General features: G+C 37.1%; 1 protein-coding gene across 1 annotated transcript in view; it reads right to left on the reverse strand.

Moving 5' to 3' along the window:
* CUBN (cubilin) overlaps window positions 1-27,113 on the reverse strand; it is a 305,495-nt gene that overhangs the window by 209,060 nt on the left and 69,322 nt on the right. The window contains exons 23-27 of the mRNA XM_055296673.2: window positions 14,424-14,613; window positions 12,953-13,113; window positions 12,028-12,209; window positions 11,061-11,217; window positions 8,282-8,469 (exon numbers count right to left, since the gene is read on the reverse strand). Coding sequence (XP_055152648.2) covers window positions 8,282-8,469; window positions 11,061-11,217; window positions 12,028-12,209; window positions 12,953-13,113; window positions 14,424-14,613 — 878 coding nt within the window. The remainder of the gene's footprint in view (window positions 1-8,281; window positions 8,470-11,060; window positions 11,218-12,027; window positions 12,210-12,952; window positions 13,114-14,423; window positions 14,614-27,113) is intronic.

The raw sequence follows: 27,113 nt of genomic DNA on the forward strand, positions 1-27,113 counted from the left end.
CCTCCCTCCAGTTTATTCTGGTAGCCAGAGCTATTGTTTTAAAAGTGCAGATCTGACCACACCCTTGAAAGACCTCCTGCTGCTCTCCAAGAGGTCTCTGAAACTCTTAATGTGCCCACCCTGCTCTGTAGGCCAGGTCCCTGTCCACCTATGAGCCTCACACTGCTCTCCTTCCAGTCCCTCACATCTCAAGCCTCCTGGCACCTGGTGTGTTACTCATCCTCAGGGAGGCCTTTCCTGACCCACAAAGGAGCTCAGTCCTTCTGGGGGATCTCATGCCTTCTGGGTACACTATAACTTTCCCTCCCAGCACTTAACACTGCCTGTGGTTACATTTTTATTGTGTGATAAACTGATTACGGTGTGTTTCCTCCATCGTGACAAGGAAAATTGATGATAAAACAGTCACATGTCCATAGCCTAGGTGTCTAAAATATATCCTACTGACTGGATGCATGGATAAAGGAACGAAGAATGCATATTTAGGATAGTGACAGTCTGAGGAAATACCACAGCAAACACAAACAAAACAACAAATCCTGCTTAATTGTGTTTTAATTTGGCATATCCCAGATTTATTAGAATATAGGTCTCTATTTGTGAAACATCTATCAACATTTGTTGCAGAGACAGTTATGTGGCTTCCGCAAATTGACTTCCCCTTCCTTTGGTTTCATGAACTACCACATGGAAGCCAGAAACACCTGCCTTTGACTCTGATGTGATTAGAAATAACCTTGTGTTGCAGTAAGCATCTGAGAATGTATGAGTTCTCCATAACAGCTAGCATCACTTTAAGTATTGACAATATCCCATGAGCCTGATGTTTCTCAGTCGTGGTATATGGAAAATGTTGTTTAGGCTATAGACATGGAGAATATGGATGTGAAACTGCAAGATTCAGGGATACTGGTGATGTTTTTTATCCATTCTTCCACTTGGAATGCATTATTTTGCAACTGAAAGGAGGATATGGGAGTGCAACAAACTGTGATATAAGCATCTAGGGTGAACAGGATGACATCAGCAAGGATTTGGCAAGAGATGAAATGCATGTTATAAAGACTGGAGGGAAATGCCTTTGATCGAAGTCCCCCATACAATCATAAGGACTTGAAATGGACTTTAGTGGAAAAGGGGAAGGAATAAGAAAATGATTTAATGGAAGATGATAGTGACCAAGGTGCCCAATAAGGAAAAGGAGGAGAAAGTTTAGGATCAGAATACAAAACCTGTAAAGTGAATCCGACATGTTTAATATAATGAGGTAAATGTAATATCAACAGTATGACCAGGTCTTGGTGAGATAAAATACATAACTCAGCCATAGCAAGGGAAGAGTAAGTCCTCATTGGAAAGTAACATTTAATAGCAGGCAAATGTTAACAAGACGCCTATACTTTTCCCGCCCCAGGAGAGAGCACTGAAGTGACGATAAAACAGGCTATCTTGGTGGAAGTGGACTATGAACAGTGGTCTCAAGTGCTGGACCAGGGGCTTGTGCAAAGCTTGCTCTTGGGGAATCCTCAAGGTTTTAATTAAGTCTGGGATGACGACTAGGAATAAATTTTTCTAACAAGATCCCCAGATGATTCTGGAATGCAGCCAGATTTGGAGGACTTTATCCTCCCACCTCAGCTTCTTTTCAGTAGAGACGGCAATCTTTTGAAAAGGAAATCTATCAACACTAATGTACCAAAAGAGATCTACAGGAGTGGTGATGGGGAGACTGTTTCAACCATCTAGATACCTATGAGATGTCTTGTTCCCCAAAAAATGTAGCATTAGTTGAATTCTTTATATGCTCTCCTCATATAAAGGAGACCATGAAGAGAAGTGCAACTCTGGACTAATTCTGGCTAGCAAAGAATTGGTTGTTAATATGGAAGTGACCAAAACATTAGGAGACAGTGATCGCCTTGCCTTAACGTAGAGCCTGTGATGGCTGACCACTTAACCGGACTAAGGTTTTGGGGATTCAAACTGCAAAACAAGATATAAGCCTATGGATTAAAAAAATAAACAAATGAAAAAGCAATTGAAAAAGGAAAGAAAATTCTAGAAAATTGGCAAATTCTGAAAAACTAAATTCTCACTACAAAATCAGGAATAATTTTGGGGGGTGCAAAAAAGGAGAACCCTCTAAAGAAATCAATCTAGGCAGAAACCCAAGAGGTTCCACGGAACTTTCTGACCATTTTATGGGTACACATACGAACTAGCTAAACTTTGGGAAATGGCACAGAAAAATATCGTTGAACATTAGAAAAAATGTCTAATTTTAAGGCTGTGACTAGGGCAAGTGAAAGATCGAAACATGGATGGCATGGATGCTTTCAGAAGGGAGTGTGATGTCAATGAAGAGGAGGTAGAAACATGCCTAGATTCATTTTGAAACTGGAAGAAGAGACATGGAATTCCAGTCTACAAGATAAAAGAGTCCACTCCTTTCAATGAACTTTTCCAGGCCTAAGGGAATTACATTCCACAGCACTGAAAGGTATAGTCATTACAGAGCTGATTTTGTAATCTTGGTGAATTCATGGGTGCTTAGTTCATGGTTAATGTTTTCAACGCAGCCATAAAAAAGAGCAAGATCAGGTCCTTTGCAAGAATGTGAATGGAGCTGGAGGCCATTTTCCTTAGCTAACTAACGCAGGAAACAGAAAACCAAGTACTGTATGTTCTCACTTATATGTGGGAGCTAAGTGCTGAGAACACATGGACACATAACAGGGAAACAGCACGCACTGGGGCCTACCTGAGGATGGAGGGTGGGAGGAGGGAGAGGAGCCAAAAAAATAATGAGTACTAGGCTTAATACCTAGGTGATGAAATGATCTGTGCAACAAACACCCATGACACAAGTTTACCTACATAATAAATAAGTTCAGGGTATGTGTACTACTATCAGGGTAGTGCACATACCCTGAACTTGAAAGTTAAATTAAAAAAAAGAGTTTTAGGGCCAGGCGCGGTGGCTCACGCTTGTAATCCCAGCACTTTGGGAGGCCGAGGCAGGCGGATCAGGAGGTCAGGAGATCGAGACCACGGTGAAACCCCGTCTCTACTAAAAATACAAAAAAAAATAGCCGGGCGTGGTGGCGGGCGCCTGTAGTCCCAGCTACTCGGAGAGGCTGAGACAGAAGAATGGCGTGAGCCCGGGAGGCGGAGCTTGCAGTGAGCCGAGGTCGCGCCACTGCACTCCAGCCTGGGTGACAGAGAGAGACTCCGTCTCAAAAAAAAAAAAAAAAAAAAAAAAAAGTTTTAGCATTCCAGCAGAATCTATGGCCCTGCTCACGAGTTCTGCTTCTGCCCAGAACATAATCTGTGAACATCACTGGCTAGAGGGCTTGGCTACACTGCCCTAATGAGTACCGTCCATAGGCAGGATAGACCCATGCATTTGCTGTCCAGCTCCAACACATGAGCTCCCTGTGCTGGGGATTTGTCACCAAGGGAAAGTCCGATTTTATGCAAGCACTTGAGGTAAATGATCCTGTAGGGTCAAGGCTGGGGTGGTCACGTTGTTGAAGCTAAAATTCTGAGGTTGCTGAAACTCAGAGGAAGCCTTTGGGGAGAGGGATGGGAATGGATGGGAACAGTCAGGGAGCAGAAGCAGAGCCTTAGGAAGTGGGAGTGGAGAATCCGCCTCACTGTCTTGGCTTCCCACCTTCTCCCGGCTTCTCAGCCTCTCCTGTGTGTGGGGAGGTGTGAGCCTTCTCAAAGTAACCAGCCTGTCACACGCGCCTGTCCTCTTCATGTGGCTCAGTTGTGTTTCAGTGCCGCCACCAAGAGTGCAAGCCCAGGCAAGGAGAACCAGCAGGGCTGCCACGGGGCTGAAGGAAAAACGTTCCAGCTTCCAAGATGGGGAAAGATTCATTCTAGAATCTCGTAGATCAGTAAGATTAACAGTAATTTTTGGAAAAATTCTAAATTAGACACTAAAAATAATTTGTCAACGTGAAGCAAAGAGGTGATTATAATAAATAACACCTGCTTATCTATGGAGTCATGCAAAACACTGATTTCTCTTTGCGAGAGTGTCAACAGAATGGTAGACTTGGGGGCTGCAGGAGCACTTCCCCATGATCCCTGTGAGGGTGACAGAAAGCTGTGAGAGTGCTCCCGGGGTATGTGGTGTAATGGCTGAGAGCATCCGTGTGGAGTCACAGTCCTGCTAGAAAGCCTGCCTTGACACTTACAATCTTTCTGAATATGAACAACCTATATCTGCCTCACTTTTCTCACCTAACGAATGGGGATAATATTTCTTATAATACAGGGTTGCTGTGAGAATTACTTGGCAAATAATATATGCTGAATAAACATTAGCTTTTATTACCTAGTAGTTTGAATAGTGCTATTCCAAAAGCACTTAATAATAGATCAATTTTAACCAAAAGAACCTATCATTTAAGAGTATTTGAAATAGATGCAATCTTGTTTGACATTTTTATCAATTATTTTTGAAGAAGTACTAAGTCAGTGGCCAGTGAGTCTATATGCAAATGAATAATGCTCTGAAATGCAATAAATGAAGATTTAGGGAGGTCATGATGTGTTGGGATTCTCAGACAAAATCAAATCTGACTTATTAGGAAAAATATCTCTGTTTAGATTTTTTAAAATCATATAAACTAAGGCTATAAAGTCATAATAATTCAAGTAAAAGTGATATGGAGATTATAAATCTTGATAGATGCCAATACTATGACTTAGCTACCATAAACCCCATTTAACTTCAGCATACAACACCAGAAATATATGAACTGGATAATATAGTTCCAACCTACTTGGACCTAGCCAGGTTTAGTTGAACTGTTGCATCCAATTCTGGGGCCACATTTAAAGAGGCACTGACATACAAGAGAACATGCAAAGGAGTGTGTCCCACACACGTGAACTAGATGAGGACCAGTTAGGGAAATGAAGGATAAGGATTGGAGAAGGGAAGCCATCACTTACTCTGGTTTGTTACAGAGAGCCTCAGAATTTAGGGACCTAGACTTCAGTCTACACTCACTCTCCTCTTTGTACCTCTTTACACTGTCTGGTTCCTGCTCTCGCCACCCCACAAACACTGCTCTGACCAGAGTCACACTGATCTCCAAGGGACCCTTCTGAACCACGACCTCTCTCAACTGCTCTTCCCTTGGCTCCCATGACACAATCACCTCTTTTTTTTTTTTTTTTTTTTTTTTTGAGACAGGGTCTCACTCCGTCACCCAGGCTGGAGAGCAATGGTGCGATCCCAGCTCACTGCAACCTCTGCCTCCCAGGTTCAAGTGATTCTCCTGCCTCAGCCTCCTGAGTAGCTGGGACTATGGGCGTGAGCCACCGTGCCCAGCCACAATCACCTCTTAGTGTTCCTGCTTCCTCTTCTCACTACACACATGCTCCCTGTTGACTTAACTAATACCCTGGGCTTCCTATACATCTCCGTGTTGATTTCTCCCAAATCTATCATTTCCATTTCTATATTCAATAACTGGTTTGAAATCTCCTCTTCTGCATGGAGACTCAGACTCAAAATAAAAATGGAAGACTGAAATCAAGTTGTAAAATACAGCCAGAACTCTTCAGGTTGATTCCCCATGTTTGCATGGGCAAATGGTCTTACTCCTTTAAGCAAATGGTCCCTTCTCCCACTGCATATTTTATTTCCAGATCTGAAACATTTTGTTTTGCCCAGAGGGTGAAATAATAAAGGATGGATTTGGTTTCCAATGGCATCTTTACCAACCCATACTTCTCATCAAGGCAGGATAGTGTCTGACCAGCACGTAATTAAGTCTTTTTATAGTTTCCATTTTATTAATTCAGAATAACTAAATTCTGGCTCTAGTAACAGGCATCCAATTGGGATTTGGGGAAGTCAGCTGAAAAAATCCAGAAGCGATTAAAATAATGGAAGCTAGATTTCTGTGTTTGTGAGTTTTCTCTCTGTAAATGGTTGTTTGTGTGTTAAAATTTCCATCATAGACCAGCTATTGCAGCTATTGCTCTGGTCTGGCCTCTTGGCTCACAGAGATGGAAAACAATCTCCTCCCTCTGGCAACAGCGCCGTTTTTTTGGAAGGCCTTTCTGAACTTCTGGTTCTCATTTTGTATTTTTGCTCTTTCACCGTCAATGTTGCACAAGAGAAATGGCATGACCATAACATGACAGACACGTCATCCATACGGGACTCTAATGAGCTACTCTGCCGTTGCTGGAACAAGCATTTTTTAATTTGAGTTTTTAAACATCTTTTTGTTACCATTTCATCCTCAAATGAGTCCAAAGAAGTGGAGTTCAGGTCCTGGAAATGTTTCATCTCTTTTCCTCCCCCCTCTTTCTGCCAAAGCCTCCTTTAAAGCCCAATTCAAAAGCATCCTCCTTTCTGTAGTTTCCTCAATTACACTTTACCAAATCATGATTATGGTGCCCAGCACACTGTTACACATGCAACGCTCGGCAAGGTCATGAGTTCTATTTTGGTTTGTGCTCCAATTTGTAGGATTGCACTGAATGTGTAGGAGGTCATACAAAAACGCCAGTTTGGAATTCAATCTTTCTCATTCATTGGTAGTTATCATTAGACTGATACTAAAATATGGCTGTGATACTCAATTCAACTTGAACTTATTGAACTCCTGTAATGTCCCACCTGTATAATAAGCGCCTGGGTTACAAAGTTAGTAGGAGACAGCACAGACCTTCAAGAAGCCCACAGTCCAGTAGGGAATCAGGATAGTCCTAACTGGTAAAAAGAGGTATGACCAACTGCTGTGTTCACGGTATAAACAAAGGGCTTTGAAAGCAACTTTTCTGCTTTTTCTAAAACTTGAACAAGGTCTCACCATGTGAAGAAATGGATGCCTATTCTAGTAGTATCTTAATAATACCAGCCTGGTATCATTAAGCTTGTGAAGACCAGTTGAACTCTGGGTCAAGGAAGGTGGATTTTAAAACCATTGTCAAGTACATGCTTGTAAGTTTGTTTTATGTTGTGCCATATTTTCTTAGAATACTGGTAAACAAAACTTTCTAATAGGCAAACACTATGGCTAATATTTCTATAATATTGTACTTTTGTAAATATAAGGCAAAATTTTTTCCCAAAAAATTATCTCTGAAAAACAAGGGAATATCCTTATAGTTAGGACCTCACAGAGTCTCTCAAAGTGCAGAATGCTTTGTTGTCACTCTTTGTTTCCACAAACAACAGTGCTATTTGGAAAATATATGTTAACCTCAAACAACCTCAATCAATGCTAGTTTTCCTACAGAACTTGTAAAAACACAATTAAGAACATTTTACAAGAATAGCATATTTTTTCCTGGGAATATGACCCCAGAGTTGCAAGCCATGGATGTTGAAGTCTTTGTAAGTAAGACATCTAAAAATCACTGACCACCTTAAAAACAACTACCTTAAGTCACTAGGCTGCAGGTAGGTGGGCAGGTGGGAAAAAAATGTCCTGTTATCAGAGCAATTACTTATCACTTCAGAAAGGGTATCTAGTGAAAACATTATATGTGGATTTTTTGAAGTATTGTATATTAACAATATAGACAGAAATAAAGATAATGTGTTAGATGACTCAAAAAGTGATTTTACTGATGATGAAACGTAGATGCCAAAATAACCTCCCAATTTATAGCCCTAAAAGTTACATATGCAAGTTATCAAAAAGCTTTTTAAGATAAAATTTCTTATTGCAAAAATAGCAGATTACCTTATATTCAAGGTTGCCTAATATTTAAGCAACACTTATTGCCTAAAATTGCATACAGACAGTTGAATAATGTTACTAGTGGTCATGATTATAACAATTGAAACTTCAATTTTACAAAAATAAAAATAAACTGAAATGAACTTACCTTTAAAAATAAAAACAACAATTAAAACCATGATACCTCATACTAGGCAAATGACATCTTAAATAAATCTAAGATACCCAAACATTTTCTGATCTCTTATACACAGAGAACAAACATAAAAATAATCAACAAAAAATAGAGGTTATTACTCTCCTTCCATGTAAGTTAAGTAATATGAGGTCAATGAGTCCAGAAGTTACACTGAAACCTAAAAACATAGATACTTCTCTGTATTCACAACTTAATACATTAAATATGAAATATACCTGTTCAAATGCCATGGGTGGTTGGTGTGTTACAGATGCATGGGGCAGAGTTAGGGATTTGATTCTAAAAAGCATGATGGATTCTAACTTGACTTGTCTCCCTTGATCTGAAAATGCAGTGATCAATTAAGCTTTATAATACATACCTCTAAATAATCTGTGGAGCAGTTTATGTGATGTTCCAAGTCGAATGCTAAAAATGTGTAGTTCACAGTGTTGCCTGTTGTTGCCCGGATGGTCCAGTTGCAACGCTGATTTTCAGAATAAGGATTTGGATACCCTATACTCTCTAAGATGCCATAGGTTTGATTGACTATTACCACATTCTCACATGCTGGAAAAAAAAAATGACTGTTAAGAACCGCTATTATATACTTCATAATTGCTCCAAGATGAGATTTTCCTTTAAAAAAAATAAAAATCATCTGTGTATGTACACACACACATATGATGTGTATATATGTGTGTGTATATATACAAACACAGAGACACACACACATATATATTTGGTGCAGTATTTTCATAGTGAAAGGATTTCCATTTAGAAGAAATGTGAAATAATACTGAAGTGAATTCAAACTAAAGAGTCATGAAAATTAAATAGTCATGTTAAAATAGGCATCAAATTCCCTTGAATTTGTGGAGAGCAGAATAACTTGGTTATATTCAGGGATCAGTCTGATTTGTTTGTTAGAGAAGCACATTCGATGTTCTGTGCTGCTGTTTTTTTAATGTTAACATTTGGAAGGGACAGAAATTCTGACTTTTAAATTCAACAGTTTAAAAACCCAAAATCCTATGTGAATGCTAAAAACTAGTAACAACATGGCTTTGTTGAACATTCAAAAGTCTGCGTGAAATTCACAATAAAGGCTCCGTTCTTCCTCTAGTTAGTCATCAGGAAGTACCAAGAGAACAGACAGAGTATAAAGGATTTAAAGAAGAAATGAAAATGTGAAATTAAAGAAAAAAAAAGTCTTCAATCCAACGGTGGCATTTTCTTGAGCTGAGTTTTCAACAAAACCAAACCAGATACCTCTAAGTATGTCTAATCCCGGGTGCCCAATTCAGCCAATCCTAATGACTTAAACAAGGAATATATTATCTCTATGATGTGCAATAAAAGAGAACGGGAAATAAACATTATATGGAATGAACTGTCTCTGAAAGTGTGGTTCATAGATGTATTCCTACTACAGTATGCTTTCTGAAGGTGGGTACAACACCATTTATAACTTTGGTTTAAAAAAGCGTACATTTGTGGCTCTTCAAAATATTGCTTTGTTGGAGCAGGGAGAATACTTAAACCCATTCTGTTTGAAAATCTTTAGGTCACAGTTTTGTCCATAAAGGATTTCTAAAGAATAATCTTATTGTTTTAGAAGCCAGTGAGAAGTTACACCTATTAGGCAGATAGGTATCCTGTGCCTTGATGACTAAGGGCAACACAGGGCCCAGGAAAATACATTCCAGTAAACCACATGGGCTGCTCTCAGCACTCAGACCTTACACTATTTGTAAATCTCCAATTTCCCATGGCAAATTTTACAGATAATCTCACTGGTTGGCTCTGATTTTGCCTCTTATGTGCACTCATTTACACTTTCAGGGTTCTGAAATTATGAGAGAAAAATAAAATATCTCAGAAATAAAAAGAAAAAAAAAGAAACCCTTAAACAACCTGATTATAACCGGAAATAGATTAGCACAGAAGTAATAAAATTAGAGAAATGATTATATAGTCAAACAGATGCATCTCTGATAGAACTTGGGAGACCTTTTTATATACTAGTGATACATTTCTGAAGAACAAAGCTATATATTAAAACTCAATATTCAAACCTATCTAGGATTCAGCCTAATCCCCAGATGTAAATGAATGTGAATCTTAAAATTCATACATAATCAAGGTTAAATGTTATTACTCTTTCAGTTAATTCAAGGGATATTGTGTATTCAGTTAATAATTTTGTGACTTTTAATTCCATTTTCAGATAATTACATAAAATTATGGATAAATTTTGATTCTGTGGGAAAAGATAATTGTGTAAAATTATGGATAAATTTTGATTCAGTAGAATTATGTTTCCAAAACCTAGGCTTTACTTTGACAAAGTAAAAGTCTTTATCAAATAACAAATTCAAGAAAATATTGTTTTCTTGAATGTCCATTTTGGAAATAACTTCAAAAAGCATTTAATTCTAGAGCTAGAAGGCGGGTTTAGAGACCATCTAATTTAATCTCCTTTCCTAAAAGAAGAAACCGTGGGACCACAAAGAAAAGTGACTTTCTCAAGAATTAGGAGCCAGAACAAACCCCAGGCCCCTTGACATTTTGCTCAATGTTCCTTTAATTCCACCATGTTGCTATATGGGAAAAGTAGATTTAAAATGGCATCTGTACAATGGCCAGATTTTTCTACTGTAAAGAACATGCTTATTCCGTGCATGAGTCACATGGACCACAGTTTTCCTTAATAAAATTAAGGTATCTTTTAAGGTAGAGACTAGTGTGATAGAATACTGTGTACATTGGAATAGTATAATGTACACTGCAAGATTGCAATGTGTGAGGCAAATGAAAAGCTATTAATCATTAGTCTGTTACACTGATCTTTCGCTGAATTGCAACTCTCTCAGCATATTAAATACTCTTCTAAGTTTCTATAGTTTGCCAGATGTTTTAGTTATATGAGATTAAATTTAATATGTAAGTATTTCTCCCTCAAATGGAGTTAAATTTTTCACAGAAGAAACTAAGATGAAGTTCAATTGCTCACACCAATGCGTTACACTTATTTCAATTGTTTCAAGAGTTTGAAGGCCCACTCTGGGCACTGAACAGCCAGTATACATACTTACTCTGACAGTATACACACTTACTCTGCCGGTATACACACTTACTCTGCTGCTATACACACTTACTCTGCCGATATTCAGCCTCGAAGCCACGTCCTTGCTGACCTTCATCTGTCCTCAGTTTTATAAACATGCTGTCTCCACTAGAACGAATAAGAGGGGGTTTCTCATCCCCACAAAGCTGAGTTAGCAGATGAGAGTTGCTACTTGGGCCATCATATACCTTTAAGAAAACATTTTGAATGTTAGATGGTTGAGACTATAAACATTATGTATTAAATATTTATATGTAAACATAAATATATATAAAATAAATATATCTTTATATCTAATAAATATATTTTTTTGTTATATATATGACAGCACAAAAGAATAGCCATGAAATAAAATAACCTCACAAATTATATTTAGGTATTTATAAATTCAGGCCATAAACTCAGGCAATTGAGCTGTGTACATGTGCAGCAGTAATAAGCATGTGAGCCTACGCTGAAGGCTGAAGATTGCAAATGAAAGCCCAATACATATTGTAATGCCACAGCTGATGTCAATTGTCCTCCTTGTGTTTTGATTCCATAGTTTATGATTCATGACACTTCGATACATTTTTATTTAGATTTTTAACAAATGAACAGTGGTGAATTTCTGTACTGTGAAAAATCCTAGTTGAATGACTAAAATTACCTTCTCTACTTCACCAAAACTGTCTTCTAAATTGTGATTTTTCAAAGCATATGTGGAAATAACATAAACAAAGATTATAATAAATCCTGTAATCCCTTTCAGGAGATTTTCACCATATCCTAATAGTCTATAATCAATATATTTTAAATACTTAGTGTATCGAGCCATTCAGTACTTCGAAGATGGTCATTTTCACCAAATTTCTTTTATGTTTTTATTTTGTTTGAATTTTTATATGGATGTTTGGTTTAGACGCTCCCCTTTCCTGAATCTCGAAAATAAAAGTAAGTGCATTGTGCATTGGGTGAGATGGGAGCAGGGAACAATACGATGGAAACATTATACATACAGCCAGGTAATCTAAAGTGCAGTTTGGATGATGCTCCAAGTGAAAGTCTTTGAATTCCAGTTCAAACGCGCTGCCGTGGCTAGATTTCAACCACCAATAGCATTCAGAGCTGTGGTAATAGGGCATTGGGTAGTTGGGGGATATGAACATGCCGCTTGAAGTGGTGAGATTACCCCCACAACCTAGAGGAGAAAGAAATGGAATGACACACACCCTTTTCCTTCTGGGGAAATTGAATCTTTTTGTCTGCATTAAACTGGTGCCACTCTACTAACCTTTAAAACAAATTGCACAGCAAAATGGCATCACTAAAGAGTAGTTAGCCTATAAACCCAATTTCTATTTTTCTCTTTTTTTTTTTTTTTTTTTTGAGATGGAGTCTCACTGGGTCACCCAGGGTGGAGTGCAGTGGCATGATCTTGGCTCACTGCAATTTCCACCTCCTAGGTTCAAGCGATTCTTCTGCCTCAGCCTCCCTAGTAGCTGAGATTATAGGCACCCGCCACCATGTCTGGCTAATTTTGGTATTTTTAGTAGAGATGGGTTGGCCAGTAGAGACTATGTTTAGTAGAGACTATGTTGGCCAGGCTGGTTTCAAACTCCTGACCTCAGATGATCCCCCTGCCTCGGCCTCCTAAAGTGTTTGTGAGTACAGGAGTGAGCCACAGCACCCAGCCCCAATTTCCATTAATGCAATTTCCTTATTCTAACCGGGATTCTTCTTTATTGATAAAAAGAAACTAGAACTTTCTCCCTTTGTCTGTTAAAAAGAAATGGCTGCTGTTAATTTAAAATTATTTGCAATATTGAAGTTTAAATACAGCTGGGCAAACATGGACAAGTGATGCACAGAGCATGACAATCCCATAATCAAGAAACCAATCAGATTGGCTTCTCCAGTAAAAGACAGCTCTTTGCTATTTACCTGTTGATGACCCATCCCAGTAAGCTGAGAATCCAGACCTTGTGTCTATTTGGTCACTCTTAAATTTTAACCATAGTTTGTTACTATGAGAGATGATTGTTGGGGGTAGATTTGAGCCATAGAATATTCCCAGCAATGGTGATTTTTCATAGCCTCCATCTCTGGCAGAATACAGAAATTAAAATTTATTGGGTTACTGACAATATTACTGTATAAACATTTAACATAATTTGAACTTTGGGATTGCAAACATTAGCAGTTTTTTGGATGAAGTAATTTCTTTCAAACACTACACTTACTCTAAAAAACACAATTTTAACTTTTAAATTTTTTAAAATGGTATTTGAATGACTTAATAAAGAATAACCATCATTCATGGTTGGCATGATGTTTTATATAACCAATCACAAACTGAGAGAATGTGTTTAATTTTCACCCTTTCAAATAAAGCCTCTGGCAAATGTGTCAGAGAAAACACGATAAAGAAACTATACTATTAACAATATAAACATACTGCTGTATTTTACAGAGAATCTTTCAATGTTTTCATTCTGATTTGGAAATTTTTGAAATGTAATATATCATATTTGATATATTTAGCAAAATTCTGGAAATAATATTTTCCTAAAAACTTTTGGGGCCTTAAATCTAGTTTATAATCTGTAGCTTTTTCAAACAAACAACAAAAAAGGGATTTATTCAACATCGAAGTCCAGTGAGTAACTGCTGTAAATTAAGAAAATTATGTCATTTTAGCATGATAGGGTCCAATTATGATTTATTATTTTAATACCTTACTTTATATTATAGAATAACATTTATTATAATACATAAGATTCCAGATTTAAAATCCCAAATAAAATATTTGATATAGATGCCCACCAGAATGATGAGCCTAATTTAACTCAAAGTAGTGGCATGGAGAGATAGTAACATATAAGTTAACTTACTTTTACTGCAAATATAACTTTTTAAACACATTCTTTCAAAGTGATGATAATGAAAGAATAATGCCTTCTACTGAAATTCACAAGCCTAGACTTTTATTACCTGAACATGAAAACTTTAAGATTGCTATCCTGCCATCATTTTATAATATAGTTAGATTAAATGAACAGCAAACAGCTTAAAATTTACATCGATTTTACATAATTAAAGTAAGTATTCAACAGTAGCAAGTTACGTCATTTCAGAGTAGTAGCACATCTGTTTCTTCGCCCACATAAAATCTGGAGTTTATTTTCAAGTATTTCCAATAAAATAATCACTTCAAAATAACCACAGAATCTTCTGCAATTCCTATATTTCTCCTAAGTCAGGCTCCAAATGACAAACTTTATTTCTTGCAAGAAAGTGCACAGCAGGGATCTTTGCAGAGAATTTCCATATTTTTTCCTTAATCTTCCTAGGATAGATTATTAATGAGAATAAATAATGAAAAGATTATAATGAAATAAATAAAAGTGCTGACCTGATTTCCAGAAAATCTGTGTAATAGTTTCCAATGGCTTCCTCCAAGGAGAAGTTTGTGAAGTGCACTGCAATCAGTTGGCCAGTTCTCACTGTGATCCTATAAACGCATTCCCAGTTGTTGGGGTAATTATTGGGGAAGTTTGGAGAAGTTAATGTCCCCAAATCATCTGTGTAGTCTTGCAAACATGCTGTGAACAGAAACAGACCATAAGAGAGAAAATAGAAAATATTGTTGCATTTATAATACATCTAGCAATATGTATTTCATTAATTTGTGCCCATACTTGATTTTCAATAGGCCATTCTGGAATGTGCAAATAAAGATTTCATTCTGAAACAAAGTTTTTGTAATCTTAAAGACAAAATAATTACCAACAGTAAATCTAAGCTATGGAGTGGAAATTGTTACATATATCTTGAGTAAACAACCCTTTAAGTCTTGAAAGTGTTACGTTTTTCTAATTCTTGCAAATTACCATAAACATTAAAAATTAGGATCCACTGCAGGAAGGCCTAGAAATAATTCAGTCTTGTCTTTTCATAAGCTTCCTTTAAAGTGGTTTTCACCAAAGCATGTATTTATGAGAAATGACAAAGCAGGTACCTCCACCATGGGGTGAAGAATAGGGACCCAGGCTCAAGAGTCAGAGTGATCTCGAATGAAAACCCTCTCAAACACTGACAAGCTCTGCAGCCTTAGGAGAGTTACTGTACTTCTCTAAGCCTTAGTTCTCACATCTCTCAAATGAAGAGGGTTGCTACCTTTGAGTGAAGGTTTAAGAGTTAAAGATAATGCATTACAAGGGCTTGGCCCATGATATGCACTCAGTAAATGGTGGTCATTTACGTTATAAGGAAGACCTTAGGTCATTTATAAAACATTTAGCATAGTACCTGGACAATTTTGAAGTCCTAAATAAATATCTTCTTTAAAAACTTTTCTAGTTTAACAGTTTTAATGTTACCTATTCAGTCGATTCTGTGTTTACTGCCACCCACTCAATCTCCTATGCTCTCCAAATCTGAAATATTTTACAAAGAAAATCTGGTTTGAATGCTTTTGTTTTTGTTTTTGCTTTTGAGACAGGGTCTTGCTCTGTTGCCAAGGCTGGAGTGGAGTGGCGGGATCTTGGCTCACTGCAACCTCTGCCTCCGGAGTTCAAGTGATTCTCCCGTCTCAGCCTCCCCAGTGGCTGGGACTACAAGCGTGCACCACCATGCCCAGCAAATAAATGCATTTTTAATGTATTTCTAATTGCATCCAGCCATAACCTAAATCTAGGGTATAGGGGTAGATAGAGGTCTCCTACTGAAAGGTTTTGGATACAGTAAACCATTGTGTTTCATTGTGAGTCAAAATAATAATAATAATAATAAGGATGTTTAGTTATGCTGTTTCTCTAGTTGCTGCTATATAATCCCCATACTCAGAAAAGAAGAATCACTGGTATTGAAAACATAGAGCTGCATAGAACATATTATAGGTTCTACCATCTGTGTATAGCTCTCAAAGTAATGGGTATTTGCCAGATATTTGATTTTACTCTATTTTAAACAGCAAGCAATCAAGGCTTTACTTTATTGAAGGAATTCACAGTGACATTTAACATCAAAGATTATGTTTAACTCCAAAAGTATAGAAAGGTATGCTTTTCTGTAGTCTGCCAAAATATTTCCACAAGTGGAAAGGAAGGTGGAGAGGATGGGAATAAGAGAGACAGAAGAGAGACAACAGGAAAGGTAGAAAAGAGGGATAAAGAGAGCAGGGAGAAGTACAGCATTCATCTATTAATATTTCAGACCCAGTAATGAAACTTACTAAGCTAAAAAAAGGACATCAAATGAAAGCAATGACCCAGTATCCCTGAGTTGACAGAACAGACAGACTCATTGACCCACACACAGAGAGCTTTAGCCAGTAAATCAAATATTTAGAGGAAATTATCTGTTGTCCCTTGTTCTTAAAGAGACAATGCTCTTGCTTACTCACTGTACTCCCAGAGGGGAAATACAATGGTCTTGCATATCTCTAATGCAACTTGTCTGCGGGAGAATGTTAAGTGTGATCAGGTTCTCAGGTGGAGGAACCTGAATTAATGACATTTTGGGCCAATAATGATGGGTAATTTCCCTTTATCTTGCTTACATGCATGTGATTATTCTGGAACAACTGGTGGGAGTCTGTTAATCTTTACTGAAATTTTGATTTACTCACCAAGCTTCTTTTCTGTTGCTGGCACAAAAGTAAACTACAGTTCCTGATGCGTTCCAATGATATTTACACCATTCACTTTGTCTGAAATGCTTTACCCTTTACCTGATCCGCCACCCCACAACCCCTGCCAATACACAGTTTAGCATATACACTCTTACCCATCATTTAAGTTTGGCTGAAACCTTTCCCAACCAAGCAGAATTAATTTATCTCGCATAATAAAATTTTATGCAAATAGCAATTTGAACCCCAAACATATTTTGTAATTGTTTTTATGTGAGTATATTTACCTTACTAAACCTTGGGATATGAATAAGACTGAATTAACCATTATTTACTATCACTGTATTACCTCGTCCAGATGAGGTCCCATTAGGTAGTTTTTGAAATATTATTACCTGATGTGTTGGAAACGAAGGGGACTGGTACATGCATCTAAGTTCCTCCCACTCTCTCTACTCCATTCAGTTCTTCTCTTTCAAGCTACCTCTAAACCCCAATCTTACGACTTCTATTTTTCTCACCTCATTTTTCCTCTCTCTCTTCTTCCTCTACTCTATCCTGGTTGGCTGAGGTCCTTTAATATTTTTTTTGATTCCAGCTATGACAAGCAACTGTACTCAACTAGCTCCTCTCCTTAAGAACTGTAAAACTGAACAAAATATTGGACAACCTGCAGTACAAGATTGTGATTCTTGACAGAAAGGAAACTCATGATGTACGACTCTTGATTTCCTTGGCTTTCTACCTGGGCAGAATTTCCCGACCACAGAAGGGAGCTGAAGCCCAAGTAGTGAATGACAGTCCTACTGAGCTGATGATGCAAAGATTAGGGTTGCCAAAGCAGCTGGAACTATATGGAAATTCTACAGAGAAGAAGAAGCATACAGAGAGGAAAGCCGGGCATCTGAGTAGGGCTTCCCATGGATTCTTAGCTAAGCCTGGGCTGAGAATACATAAGGTGAGACTTCAGAAAGCATGTCAGACAGGAGCTGCTAGTAGGCTGGAAGCACAAACAAGATCATTTAGAGTTCTCTCCCATTCCAGAATGGGGATACCTCCTTAACACCTCAGGCATTCAAATGAGACACCTAAAAGGCCGTATCTTACAAGTGAAGACCATGGCCAAGAGTAGGGCTCTCTAGAACTTCCCTACGAAAGGATAAGTCTTAACAAGACCTGCAGGAATCATAGAAGTTGGAGGTTGAGACCTACCAAGTTAGAGGGGCTCGAGAAATAGGAATGTTCACAAATATTCTTTAGCAAATAAAGATATAAACCTATGCAGATACAAAGTAATCAGCTAGATATCAAACTGGCTTCAGAGGAAGATAAGAGAATACAGAGTGTCTACAACACATAATTTACCCACATGATATGGGACACCCATATCATGTCCCAACCTATCATGTCCACTATAAAACCCAAAATTACTACAAATGTTAAAAAAAAAAAAAGTGAGAAAATATGGGCCGGGTGCAGTGGCTTATGCCTGTAATCCCAGCAGTTTAGGAGGCCAAGGCAGGTGGATCATGAGGTCAAGAGATCAAGACCATCCTGGCCAAAATGGTGAAACCCCATCTCTACTAAAAATACAAAAAATTAGCTGGGTGTGGTGGTGCACTCCTGTAGTCCCAGCTACTCGGGAGGCTAAGGCAGGAGGATCACTTGAACCTGGGAGGCGGAGATTGCAGTGAGCGGAGATCGTGCCACTGCACTCCAGCCTGGCGACAGAGTGAGAGTCCATCTTAAAAAAACAAAACAAAACAAAAAATGAGAAAATATGAATAAAATCAAGAAAAGAAATGGCATCAGTAGTCAAGAAAAATGTGGTCATAGTCGAGAAAAAAATGTCATCTTGTGATTCAAAGACGATCCAGGTATTAGATTTAAAAGAGAAAGACTTCAAAGCAGCCATTAAAAATACGTGCAAAGATTTAAAGAAAAAGCCTTAAAAAGTAAACAGATAAGAAATTTTGGCCCAAAAAGGGAGAAAATTATTAAAAGGAACCATGGAAATTATATAACTTAAAATTATACTAATTCAAATAAAAACTTCATGATGAGTTTAATAGGAAACTGTAGGCAGAAGAAAAAAGGTCAGTAAACTTTAATATGTATTAATAGACATAATTTAATCTAAAGAACAAAGAGAAAAGAACTCCAGGAAAATGAACAGAGATTTAAAAACCAAAGAAAAAACAACAAATAGGTTAACACACATACAGTTAGAGAACCAGAAGGAGAAGATAATAAAAATGAGTCAAAAAAAGAGAAGGATATAGTGGCTAAAATTCTCCTAAATTTTATGAAAAATGTCTAGTAAGATATAGGAGTTCAGTCAATACTAAACAGGAGAAATAAAAGAAAACTACACTTGGACATGTCAAGAGTGAATCTATTAGAAAACAGAAACAAGGAAAACACAGGAGCCGGTTGGGGTGGGGAGGAAGCCACGTCACATACAGGGACATCATGATAAGGATGACAGCTGGCTTCTAATCAGAAACAATGGAGGCAAGAAGAAAACGGAATACATCTTTAAAATGTTGAGATGGGGAAAAAAGATTTAAATATCCAGCAAAACTACTTTTTTAAAAAAACAAGAGTGTAACATTTTTAGACAAACAGAAGCTGAGATAATTTATCACTGGAAGACTTGTACTATATGAAATAATATCCACTGGGCCAAAGGAAAATGATACTGAACAGAAAATATCTCCAGGAATGAAGAACACTGGAAATGATAAATCATTGTATAAATATAAATGCTAGGCTTTCTTTTCATTATCTCCTTTAAAGAGAATTAGTGATTTAAAGCAAAAATAACAGTAAGGTGAATTTATAATATAGAGAGAAGTAGGCCAGGTGTGGTGGCTCACACCTGTAATCCCAGCACTTTGGGAGGCCGAGGTGGACAGATCACTTGAGGTCAGGAGTTCGAGACCAGCCTGGCCAACATGGTGAAACCAGGTCTCTACTAAAAAAAATACAAAAATTAGCCAGGCGTGGTGGTGCAGACCTGCAGCCCCAGCTACTCGGGAGGCTGAGGCACGAGAATTGCTGAAACCTGGGAGGTGGAGGTTGCAGTGAGCCGGGAGCATGCCACTGCACTCCAGCCTGGGAGATAGAGTGAGAGTCAGTCCGAAAAAAAAAAAAAAGAGAGAGAGAGAGAATTAGTAATTTAAAGCAAAAATAATAGTAAGGTGAAGTTATAATATATAGAGAAGTAAAAGATATAACTAAAACAGCACACAGAAGGACAGGCACATGGAATTACACTAGTATAAGATTATTAAACTTGTGAAGTATAAAGGGGAATGTGTGTAATATGAAGTGTCATGTATGAATTAGAAGTTATGAAATGTAAAGCAGCTGCATATTAACTCTAAGAAAACGTGCTTATAAGTTAAGGAGTATATTTTTAGCCCTAATGTAAAAATACACACAAAAAAAGTATCATTAAAAAGACAATGAAGGAAATAGAATGGAATACTAATAATATTTTGTAAACCAAAATGAAGACAGGATAATGGCAACATAAAAAGAGACGAATGGAAAACAACTAGCATAATGGTGTGTTAAATTCAACCATAACAATAATTGCATTAGTTGTATATGGTCTAAATACTTCAGCTAAAATACAGGAAAAGCAGGAACCAATTATATGTTTTTTACTCTACATGCACATTATATATAATGACACCATTATATATAATGGTGAAATTAGGTTGTAAGTAAAAGAATGAAAAAAGATATACCATATGAACAGTAAATATAAGAAAGCTGAAATTACTGAAATAATATCCAACAAAAGTGACTTCAAGAAGGATAATATTATTAGATTTATAGAAAGACATTTCATAATGACAAAGGGGACGATTTATCAGTAAAACATAATAATCCTAAATGTGCATGCACGAAGTAATAGTTTCAAAATACATGAAGGAAAGTGAAAAGGCAAAAATTAAAGAAAAAAATAAAACCACGATTAGAGTTGAAGATTTCAACACCTTTCTCTCAGTAACTGAAAATGAAACCGATAAAGATGAATACGGGTATAGAAAATCTGACCAGCACTATCAGCCGACTTAAGCTAATTGACAGAGAGCACTACACTTAATAACTGCAGACAACACAGTTTTTCAGGCGTACATGAAACATTCAGCAGCATAGACCACATGCAGGGCTGTAACACAATTCTCCATAAATTTTAAACAATTGAAAACTTAGAAAGTATATCATTTAACCACAATAAAACTGAAATTATAAATCAGTAAGACATCTAGAAAACCTGCAAATATTTGAAAATTAAATAATACATTTGCAAATAATCCACAGAACGAAGAAGAAATCACAAGATAATTGGAAAATATTTTGAACTGGAAGTTAGTGAAAATAAAACATTAAAATTTGGCAAGTGGCCAGGCACAGTGCTCACTCCTGTAATCCCAGCACTTTGGGAGGACAAGGCGGGTGGATCACGTAGTCAGGAGTTCAAGACCAGAGCGACCAACATAATGAAACCCCGTCTCTACTAAAAATACAAAAATTAACCGGGCATGGTGGTGAGCACCTGTAATCCCAGCTACTTGGGAGGCTGAGGCAGGAGAATCACTTGAAACCAGGAGGCAGAGGTTGCAGTGAGCCAAGATCGCGCCACTGCACTCCAGCCTGGGCAACGAGAGTGAAACTGTCTCAAAAAAAAAAAAAAACTGGGGAGGTGAAATGAAGTAGTGCTTAAAGGCTATATCTATATCTATCTGAAGTTAATTTTATCTAAAGAAACTAGAAAAAAGCTAACTAAGGCAATAATTAAATGAAATAATATAAGAACAGAAATCAATTAAATGGAAAATGCAATAGCAATAGAGAAAATAAACAATGTCAAAAACTGGTTCTTTGAGAAAATTATTTAAATTGATAGAATTCTACCAAAACTGATTAAAGAAAAAAGAGAAAAAACACAAATTACCATTTCAGAAATGAAGAGGTGATGTCACTATAGAATCTTCGGACATTAAAATCATAGAAAGACACCATTACAAAAAACTGTGCGAATAAATTTGACAACATACATAAAATAGATTAATTCTTTAAAAATTCCCACAACTGACTCAAAAGGAATATAAAGCTTTAATAGTCTCTATTAATTGAAGAAATTAAATTTGTAATATAAAACCTTCCTACAAAGAAAACTACAGGCTCAAATAATTTCACTGGTGAAATTGTATCAAACAATTAAGAAATTGTTTATATTCCACAAACTCAGAAAATAGAGAAGATACTTTCTAACTAACAAGACCAATATTACTCCTATACCAAACCAGACAAAGAATTTCAGAAAAATTACAGTTCAGTATGTCTTACATTGATGCAGAAATCCATAAGAAAATTTTAGCATCACAATTCTGAATATACATAAAAATTACAATAGATCAGAACCAGGTGGAGTTCTGATGTATTATACAAGATTGGTTTGACAGTAGAAAACTAAATCAACATAATTTACCACCTAAACAGAATAAAAAAAGAAAAGCTTTGAGAGATACCAAAAGATGCAGAAAAATTCAACACCCATCCAGGATAAAAACTCAGCAAGTATGCCCAGAAGGGAACTCCACAAACTGATGAATGGCATCTATGGAAAATCCAAAGCTAACATCATACTTAAGTGGTAAAGGACTAAATGCTTTCCTATCAAGAGTAAGAAAAAGGTCAACATTCCAACCTCACCCTTTCTGTTCAAGAATGCACAGAAAGTTCTAGCCATCACAGCAATACACATACACAGAGAAAGAGAGACAGAGAGAGAGAAGGGAAAAAATAAAACTTATTTAACTTATTCACAGTTATTGTCATCTATGTAGTATATACTAAAGGATTTATTTAAGTTATTAGAACTAATAACTGAGTTTAACAAGACTGCAGAATACAAGATATGTACAGAAAAATCCATTTATGTTGCATATATCAGCCAAACAACCAGAAAGTAAAATTTTAAAATAGCATATATAATATGGCATGTCATTTTATAATAGCATAACACTTGATAACAAGTTTAATAGAAATATGCACAAACTCTACACGGAAAACTTTATTGCTGAAGGAGATGAAGGAAGATGTGAATAAATGGAGAGGTAAAATATGTTCATGGATTGGAAGGCTGAATTTAAGATGACCTTTACCCCCAGATTGGTCTGTAAATTCAACGCAATCTCAATCAAATTCTCAGTATTGAAAAGCTGATTCTAAAATGAATATGGAGATACAAAAAATCTAGGATAGCCCAAACAATTTTGAAAAATAAGTATCAATCTAGAGGTTTTATACTTCCAGATTTTAATATACAATATGAAATTATGTAATATTAAGTAATATAATGTCCTATTGTTAAAGGGGTAAATAGGTACATCAATGTGATGAAATGGAGATTCCAGAAGCAGACCCACACATGAACACAGGCAGGTGATTTTCAACAAAAATGCAAAAGTAATTCAGTGGGAGTGGGGGTGAAGGAGAATCTTTTCAATAAATGGTGCTTGAACAATTAAATACCATTTGCTAAACACACTTGGACACATAACTCATGCCATATAGAAAAATTGATTCAAAATGGATCATAGAACAAATATAAAATCTCAAACTATAAAACTTCTAGAAGGAGCCGGGTGCGGTGGCTCACGCCTGTAATCCCAGCACTTTGGGAAGCCGAGGCGGGCGGATCACGAGGTCAGGATATCAAGACCATCTTGGCTAACACAGTGAAACCCCTCTCTACTAAAAATACAAAAAATTAGCTGGGCGTAGTGGCGGGCACCTGTAGTCCCAGCTACTCGGGAGGCTGAGGCAGGAGAATGACGTGAACCTGGGAGGCAGAGCTTGCAGTGAGCCGAGATCGCGCCACGGCACTCCAGCCTGGGCAACAGAGTGAGACTCCGTCTCAAGAAAAAAACAACTTCTAGAAGTAGGCACGTGGGAGATCCTGATAACTTCGGTAATCAAATATTTCTTAGACAAGATACAAAATGCACTAACCATAAAAGGGATAAAAGGATATATTGAACTTCTGTTCTTCAAACGATACCATAAGGAAAAGTTTAGCCACACACTGGAAGAAAATACTTGCAATACATTTATCTGACAAAGGACATATTTGTATGCAGAATATATAACATATGACTCATTAATAAGAAACAAACAAAAATGAGCCATATGGTTTTAATGAACACCTCACAAAAGAAAATAAATCAATTGTCAAAAAGCATGTGAAAAGGACTCAGCACTATTAGTCATCAGGGAAATGCAAAATAAAACCATCAGATACTACTATGCAACTACCAGAGGCTAAAAATGAAAAGATTGGCAATATTAAGGATTGGGAAAGATGTAGAAAAGAACTGCTGCAAGGCAGGCAAGCCCCCATATTGGGACTCTACCCAGGAAGGTTTTGGGCTTTGCCCAGGAAAGAATTCAAGGGTGAGCCGGTGGTAGAAAAAATCAGCTTCACTGAGGTATCAGTGTTCCAGCTCCGTGACTGCTCCAGCAGAGCAGGGCTACCCCGTAGGCAACGTGTTGAGAGTAGCAGCTTGGTGCATTTGTGCAGTCATATTTACACCCACATGCAAATTAAGGGGTGAGTTATTTGGAAATTTCTAGAAAAAGGATGGTAACTTCTGGGTGTTCTCATGGCAATGGCACACTGTCATGGCGCTTTTGGGTATGTCTTATGCAGAGGTGCTTCTGTCTCTTCCCTGTTTTAGCCAATCTTCCATCTGGTCTGGTGTTGAGCCCCAACTTCTATTTCAGAATTGTCAATCATATAGGTGGGAATATAAAATGGCATAACCACTTTGGAAAACAATTTGGCACTTTCTTATAAAGTTAAACATATCATTACCATATGAGACCCAGAAATTCTACTCCTAGGTATTTTATGCAAGAGAATGAATAAGTCCACAAAAAACCTGCATGTCAATGTTCATGGTAGCTTTTTTTGTAATAACTAAAAACTGGGAAAAGCTCAACTAACTAACAACAGGTGAACAGATAATCAAATTATGATATATCCATGCAATGGAAGGCTAGGCAGCAATAGAAAGAAAAAAACAGATAAATACAGCAACATGAAAAATATCCAGACACATTATGCTAAATGAAAGAAGCCAATCCGGGCGCGGTGGCTCACACCTGTAATCCCAGCACTTTGGGAGACCAATTTGGGCAGATCACGAGGTCAGGATTTCGAGACCAGCCTGGTCAACATGGTGAAAACCCGTCTCTACTAAAAATACAAAAAATTAGCCGGGCATGGTGGCGCGTGCCTGTAATCCCAGCTATTCGGCAGGCTGAGGCAAGAGAATAGCTTGAACCTGGGAGGCAGAGGTAGCACTGAGCCGAGATCGCGCCACTGCACTCCAGCCTGGGTGACAGAGAGACTCCGTCTCAAAAAAAAAAAAGAAGCCAGACGCAAAAGAGTATATACTATGTATTCTTGTTCACAGCTGCCTTTTGCACAGTTAAAACTATTCTATATTGGTAGAAACCAGGTCTGTGGTTGCTGACATAGAGGGTGTTGAGGAAACTAATCAAAGGAACACGAGGATCCCTTCCGGAGGGACAGAAGTATTGGATAGCTTGAATGGAGAGGTGGTTAAATGGGTGTACACAATTCTGAAAATTATGGATAAATTTACTGAAATTACAGGAAAAAAATCCATGTTATGTTAAAAGCTTGAAAGTTCTGTGCACAGACAGGTTGCACTCTCTAGAGAAAAGTCCAATAAATAATTCAGATATCTAATAAAGAATACATAAAATTGAAGTAGAGAAATAAAATATCATATTTGAGGGGACCCCTGCTATACATATTAAATAATAGAATATTTAATCTTAAAATCTGATGGTAGTTTTATGAGATCCAAATTTCACAGAGAGAAAAATTATTATTCTCTGAACTTAATGTATCTATTTCTTGAAAGATTAAAAACTCCTCTTAACTATCACTGAACTCTGTAGATGTTTACATTTCTTCCCTTGACAATATAAATGGCTCCTTCTAGAATAATAGTAATACTGAAAAATATCAATACTAAGTTTTGGTTTCCTCTTGTGATTTTCAACGCAATGATTCAATCCCTGTGATTTCAAGCACAAATGATTAAATTAGAATGTGTTTCTATACAAGGATATTTATGTGTTGGCATGATGCTTATTATTACATCAATACAAAATGCAAAGATAAAAATGTATCTATGCCTTTTATTTTATCTTATATTGCCAAAGGAAAATTCATATCCAATATCAGTTTAGCCTTTTATTATGGTCTAAGAACATTTACAAAGAAGTGAAAAATGAAAGTACATTTTTTCTATCCCCTAAATTCAACTGAACTAGCAATGGAAAAGCATATCTCTGAGGATCAAAGGCAACTGTTTGGCAGAACTCACATATTTTTCTCTCTGACCAACCTCAAAAAAAAAAAAAGTAAAGAAAGAAAAGAGAAAACATACAAATGCCTTCTGTGGACCATTACAAAAATCACAAAACTAGACTTTTCTAAAACTCACAATGTATTTTGCCTTCACTAAACATTTTCAAATAAGTTTTTGTAACACAGGACTTGGCTCATTATCAAAGGGGAAAATGAGAAACATGTATAACCCTCCAAACCACAAAGCAACAATGATATCAGTCCCATAAAATTTGAGCCACAGAAATAGGATAAACTGATCCTGTGGAGAGAGGAATGCATCTCATAGGGAGACTCTAGATTATGGGGAACTGCTCCAGCTCCTTCCTGCTTTGCATTATGGGATGATTTATGTGATTATCCAGTTACATTGAGGCTCAATCTTTAGGCTATGCTTTCTGAAATCACTTATGAAACGTTTGGTTTCTGAATGAATCCATATGACCTCAGATATTCTAGGAATGTGCTAAATAAACAGCCAACCCAGGAGCCATTATCTGCTTCCACAGACATATTTGGTTTAGCATCCTTCAAAGTGAAGACCCGAGGGAAGATATAATTACAGGTTCAGTTTCTCCCTTAAGAAAGAGGAAGCCTTCTCAATCAAACCCAACATTTGGCTACAATTTTCTGCTAGGTGGTCATGGTCATTGCTTTGTCTTTTCCCTCTCAGATGACCAGTGCAGATTCATATAAAAACAAGCAAAGTAGCTATTGTAAAATTGTCCTTGCACATTGAGAATCACATTTTATATCTGGCAAAGTCATGGTCCTTTACAACTCTAATGTAATTTTCACATTGAATGTCTCATTTTGTCTTCCTCAACTTTGCAAAACAGCCAGGCATTATCACCCCACTTTCTAGAGAGGTGTAGATGAGAGATCTCAGGTTCCTGGAGATTAAATTCTAAAAGACACTTATTTCAGACTTGGCCAAGATAAAATATGAACCCAAGTCCCCTCGTTCCAAATCCTATTCTCTTTAACAATCCCTGGTTTTT

This window comes from Symphalangus syndactylus, chromosome 10, assembly GCF_028878055.3.
Source record: "Symphalangus syndactylus isolate Jambi chromosome 10, NHGRI_mSymSyn1-v2.1_pri, whole genome shotgun sequence".
Taxonomy (NCBI): Eukaryota; Metazoa; Chordata; class Mammalia; order Primates; family Hylobatidae; genus Symphalangus; species Symphalangus syndactylus.